The 5,764-nt window shown below is 44.9% G+C and overlaps 1 protein-coding gene across 1 annotated transcript in view; it reads right to left on the bottom strand.

Moving 5' to 3' along the window:
• Positions 1 to 722: 722 nt before the first annotated feature.
• Positions 723 to 5,764, bottom strand: part of LOC107752192 (NACHT, LRR and PYD domains-containing protein 3-like) — a 56,379-nt gene continuing 51,337 nt past the window's right edge. The window contains exons 5-6 of the mRNA XM_016568089.1: positions 790 to 861; positions 723 to 726 (exon numbers count right to left, since the gene is read on the bottom strand). Coding sequence (XP_016423575.1) covers positions 723 to 726; positions 790 to 861 — 76 coding nt within the window. The remainder of the gene's footprint in view (positions 727 to 789; positions 862 to 5,764) is intronic.

The raw sequence follows: 5,764 nt of genomic DNA, 5'->3' as shown, positions 1-5,764 counted from the left end.
TGTCAAAATCATTTGAAGATTGTTTTTTTTTTAAATGCATGATCATATGAATTGAAAGTTTAATGACATTTGTAAGCATTTCAATTTACATTAAATAATGATCTGTTAATCATTTGGTAATGTTTAATAAGTTCATTAGTTAACATTAACAAGCACATTATATCGTATTTCTAGATATGTGAATATATATTAAGTAATGATTAGTTAAACATTATGTAATGTTTTTTAATTATTTATTAATGAAAGTTATTATAAAGTGTTACCTTGTTTTATTGTTTTTTTTTTGAGGGTGAGAGGGCAACACACAGAATCACTGCTACAGAAAACATCTGTCTAATTGTAATTTTTACTCGAAACCTTATAATTACTGAGATGTGATGAGACTCACTGTAGTTTCTGCAGTTTGCAGTGTGGATCCTCCAGTAGAGCAGAGAGAAGATTCACTCCTGAGTCTCCTGGTTTATTATCGCTCAGATTCAGTTCGGTCAGGTGTGAGGGGTTTGATTTCAGAGCTGAAATCAGAGCAGCACAGCCTTCCTCTTCAATACTGCAGCTCCACAGCCTGCAGAGTGTGAAGAACATGAATGATCTCTGAGATTGTGTTTAAGCTTTAGGGTGAGAGTCTGTTTCTGTGACATGGAGGAAAGAAAAAAACAGCCTCCTTGTGTGTTTGTATGAGCTCTGTTTTTCTCTCTCACACCAGGATCAATAATATAGAGATTTTAACTTGCCAGCACAAGCGGTCCGTGTATTTTAATTTTTCCTTTTTTAACCTACAGTTCTGTCAGGTGTGAGGGGTTTGATCTCAGAGCTGAAATCAGAGCAGCACAGCCTTCCTCTTCAATACTGCAGCTCCACAGCCTGCAGAGTGTGAAGAACATGAATGATCTCTGAGATTGTGTTTAAGCTTTAGGGTGAGAGTCTGTTTCTGTGACATGGAGGAAAGAAAAAAACAGCCTCCTTGTGTGTTTGTATGAGCTCTGTTTTTCTCTCTCACACCAGGATCAATAATATAGAGATTTTAACTTGCCAGCACAAGCGGTCCGTGTATTTTAATTTTTCCTTTTTTAACCTAGAAATTAACTACGGAAAATGCGGTTTCTTCTTTTTTGGATTTAACATTCTTTTCATTATTCAAAATTCTTATTTCATTAAAAATCGTAAAAATTATATACAGCTTGTTTTTTAATGTACATAAATGCTAAATTTAATTTCTAGCCTTTTAGCGTCTCTATATACAGGCTAAAAGCACCCTCAAGTGCTACCGACAGGGTTACCGGTAACCCATTGCTTTTTAAAAAACCTCTGGCATCAATATTTGAAAGGCATCAATGTTTTTATGATCATAAAGTGCCTTGATAATTTTTCAAGCCTTTAAATGTGCATGATATAGTTAAATATGTGAATGGATTGCATTTAATCAGCTGTTTGTTTCCAGGCACTGTTCTACGGGGGTGCTAGAGGTGCTAAGCACGCTCAAACAAAAGCAAGAGCACCCTGAGGCTGTAAAAATTGGATATGGTGAAACATATTTGGCTGTTGATTTCTGTTGATGTTCATAATATCTGTTGATTTCTTGGACGCAATGGCTAATCAGAGGTGTTTTAATTCAGAATCCACTCACCGCTCAAAACGCCGCAGTTTTGTTCAGTGCTGAATGCTGAGTGATACAAGCTCACGAATCACATCATTATAATAATCAGTGTAGACACAAGGCTAATAAGAGAATAATTGTGCAATGTAAAGAGATTCATTGATTATAACGGAAATTTGTGAGATCGCAATTAAATTAAATGAGTGGCAGAATTTTTAAGGAAGTTACGTTGTAAAGCTCCTTGCACGCTTTCTTCCCTATAGTCCATTCAGAAGTTTTGTTCCCTATCGATACTTCACTCGTACTGCATCTGCTTAAGACGACCGCAAGATCTTCACTCTACGAGACTCAAAGCCTTTGCCGTGAACAAGCCTCGCAGCGCATCAAGACCCCTTTCTGCTCGGCTGACTTCACCACTCTTCAGCTGCCTTCCGCGTCTGCAGCAGCTGTGGTCTTCCCGGTCCCCTGCCACTATCCGGCGATTACTATAAAAGCAAATTTCCGCCGTTGTTGCAAATGCTGCGCCGCTACTGTCACTCGTGCAGGGCTCCCCTGCACGCCACTGACGGTCACGGCGAGTGCATTTCATGCTTGGGCGCTGCCCAGGCTGAAGCTGCACTTACCGAGACGGAATGTCCTCATTGCGAGGATATGAGTCTCGCCTCTCTGCGCTCATGGATAGCTTTCTTTTCAGAAAGCGATTCCGCCCCTCACGCCCTCCCACTTTCTTCCTCCCAGGAGCCTGTGAGGAAAAAGCAGCGGGGCAGAGGATCTCGGCGCTCGGTGACGAGTGAGACCACGCCGGCTGAGCCCCCGCGTGCCTCACTCTCTCCACATAGAGAGGCTTCCCCCGTCCTCTTCTCTCACCTGGACCAGCATCCCTCTGCAGCTGCGAGCGATCTGGTCTCGTTCGGTGGGAGCGAGTGTGACGCCATGGACGACAGTGTGTCTCTGGCTGCTTCAGATGCGGAGGACCCCGCCCCCCTGCCGTCTGCGGAGCCCAGCGCAGCCAGCACGGGCATGGACACCGAAATTTTCCGCATCTTGTCTAAAGCTGTGCAAGAGCTATGTTTGGATTGGTCTCTGCCGGAGGAGCCCACCCGCAGCCGCCTGGATGAATGGTTCTTGCCGGGGCGCCATCAAGCCCCTCGACAACGAGCTTCACCGTTCTTCCCAGAGGTCCATGATGAGATCACCAGATCTTCAAGTGTCAAAATGGGTTCTGGGGATAATAAAACGAGGCTATTCACTTCAATTCGCTCGAAGACCCCCGCAATTCAGCAGCGTGGTCTCCACCTCAGTTCAGAGCAAGGACGCACATGCCTGCGCGCCGAGGTGATGAATTTGCTGGCGAAATGAGCCATAGAAACGGTTCCCCCAGCTCAGAGTGAGTCAGGCTTCTACAGCCGATACTTCCTCGTCCCCAAAAAAGGATGGCGGCCTAAGGCCCATCCTCGATCTCAGGCACCTGAACCCTCATGAGATGGCCGTTCAGGATGATTACATTGAAGCAGATCCTCTCGCACGTGTGCCCAGGGGACTGGTTCTTTTCACTGGATCTGAAAGATGCCTACTAGATTCCACATCCAGATAGCCCCCGCCACAGGCGATTCTTGAGTTTTACCTTCGAGGGAGTGGCATATCAATACATGGTCCTTCCCTTCGGACTGTCCCTAGCTCCTCGCACTTTTACAAAGTGCATGGATGCGGCTCTTTCCCCGCTGAGACAGATGGGAATCCGCATTCTGAATTACCTCGACGACTGGCTCATCCTGGCCCAGTCAGAGAACGAGCTATTATCTCACAGATCCTTCCTCCTCAGCCTCTTAGAATGCCTCGGACTCAGGGTCAATTTTGCCAAGAGCGCGCTGTCCCCCAGCCAATGGATATCGTTCCTGGGAACAGTTCTCGACTCAGCCCGGGATGAGGGCAGTAGTCGCACCAGACCGTGCACTGGCTATTCGGCAGCTCGCGGCTTCATTCAAAGTTGGAGCCCCTCACCCTCTCAAGGCATTTCAGAAGATGTTGGGCCTCGTGGCCTCTCCGTCTCCGGTACTTCAGCTGGGCCTGCTTAGCATGCGGCCCCTTCAGTACTGGCTGAAACCACGAGTTCCGTCCCACGCCTGGCGTCTCGGACACCTTCGTGTCTAGGTGGACCGGGCCTGCATAGCAGCTCTGGCCCCCTGGAAAGACTCTCAGTGGATGGAACGGGGTGTGCCCCTGGGAATGGTCCCTCTCAAGGCATTTCAGAAGATGTTGGGCCTCGTGGCCTCTCCGTCTCCGGTACTTCAGCTGGGCCTGCTTAGCATGCGGCCCCTTCAGTGCTGGCTGAACCCACGAGTTCCGTCCCACGCCTGGCGTCATGGACGCATGTGTGTCAAGGTGAACCGGGCCTGTGTAGCAGCTCTGGCCCCTTAGAAAGACTCTCAGTGGATGGAACGGGGCGTGCCCCTGGGAATGGTATGCAGAAGGAAGGTGGTCTCGACAGACGCTTCCAATGCGGGTTGGGGAGCTCTATGCGATAGCAAACCGGCTTTCGGCCATTAGTCAAAAGAGGAGAGTTGGCTTCACATCAACTGCCTGGAAATGCTGGCAGTATGTTTGGGCCTTTGCACCTTTCTGCCAGACCTAAGGGGACACCACGTGCTAGTCCGCTCAGACAGCATGACAGTGGTGTCATATATTCCAAAAAATTAATTTTTTTATTAAAATCACTGGACTACAAAAAAAACTTCACAAGACATTTCGGTGTCTATCCAAAAACCTTCATCAGTTTTAAAAACAGGAAGTAACTCTGGCAAATATATCCACAAAAGTCACATGATCAACAGACCTATTGGAGTCATATGACTACTAGATTGAATGTGTGACACATGCCTAAGTAAATGGTGTCACTGCTCATGATGGTGCCCCTCCTACTCTCCAGACGGAGCACCCCGATCTCTCCTTGCAGCGTCGTGGCACCGTTTCCAGCACAGCATCATAGGCGTGGGACAGATGATGTCTCAAACCCCATCCCCTATTCAAAGAGGGATGCTCCACCTTTACATGAATCACTTCCTTTACGCCTCTTTCAAACCACCTCCCTTCTCTATCCAGTATTCTCACCTCATGGTCGTGAAAATTAGTTTTCTTTTGTTGTAGATGCAAGAAGACTGCCGAATCCTGCCCAGAAGTATTTGCATGTCTATGCTGCGCCATGCGTCGATAAAGTGGCTGTTTTTTTTCTCCAATTATAAATCCTCACACTCCTCACTACCTCATCTTCCTGACTCTTTAGGACTAATTTATTTTCTCATTTGAAAATCACCTGCTCATGTTTTTAAATTTAGGCTTTTATATCAACGCTTGTGTTTGTACATTTGGATTTTTACATTTGCACTGTTTAATATAGTTAATATGGGTGGAAGATTAGGGTATTGAGCTTTTTGTTTGTCTGTGTTTTTTTTTCTCGTATTGTGTTGTAATTTGCATTGTTTTATGTGCTATTGTATGTGCTATTGGGACCCCCTTGAAAATGAGATGGATCAAGGCGCTGTCCCTTTAATAAATTTAAAATTCAAATCCTCACTACACTTAACAGCATATACAACATTACTTCTTTGATGTTTGGGAATCCCCAAACATCGGCAGTCTTTGGCAGGATTCGGCAGTCTTCTTGAGATCTTGTGTGGACTTCCCAAGGCTGAATGTTTTCTAACTCCAAGAAACTAGTGTTAATTTCGTTAACAAAATCTATGACAATTTTTTTTTTCCCCTGACGAAAACAAGATGATGAAGAGACGATAATAAGGTCATTAAACAATAACTGAGACTATATATATAATGGAGCGATCTCCATTTGAGGTATTCTGTTTAAATGAAAGTGTCATTCAGCCAGTCTGTGTTCTGTCATGGATCTCGACTGCATTGTTATAGTGGTTGCTGATTGTAACATTACTTACGCAACCTCTGTGCGGCAATAAGTCTTTTTTGCCGTTGTTTTAAAAGAGAAACATTAATGCAATTTGGAATTATTGGAATTACTATTAGGAATTTCTCTGTTATAATATTTGAGAGTATGTTTTTGTAACACAGGTTTTCATAACGTAGACAGTGCGAGTGTATATATTAAGTATTTGGTGTTTATTTAGCCTCTAATTGATATCCTGTTATAAATCTGTACACTAG

Source organism: Sinocyclocheilus rhinocerous, unplaced genomic scaffold (genome assembly GCF_001515625.1).
Source record: "Sinocyclocheilus rhinocerous isolate Xijiao unplaced genomic scaffold, SAMN03320098_v1.1 scaffold4034, whole genome shotgun sequence".
Classification (NCBI taxonomy): domain Eukaryota; kingdom Metazoa; phylum Chordata; class Actinopteri; order Cypriniformes; family Cyprinidae; genus Sinocyclocheilus; species Sinocyclocheilus rhinocerous.
The sequence above is the reverse complement of the archived record's forward strand: the minus strand, read 5'-3'. Positions and strand labels throughout refer to the sequence as shown.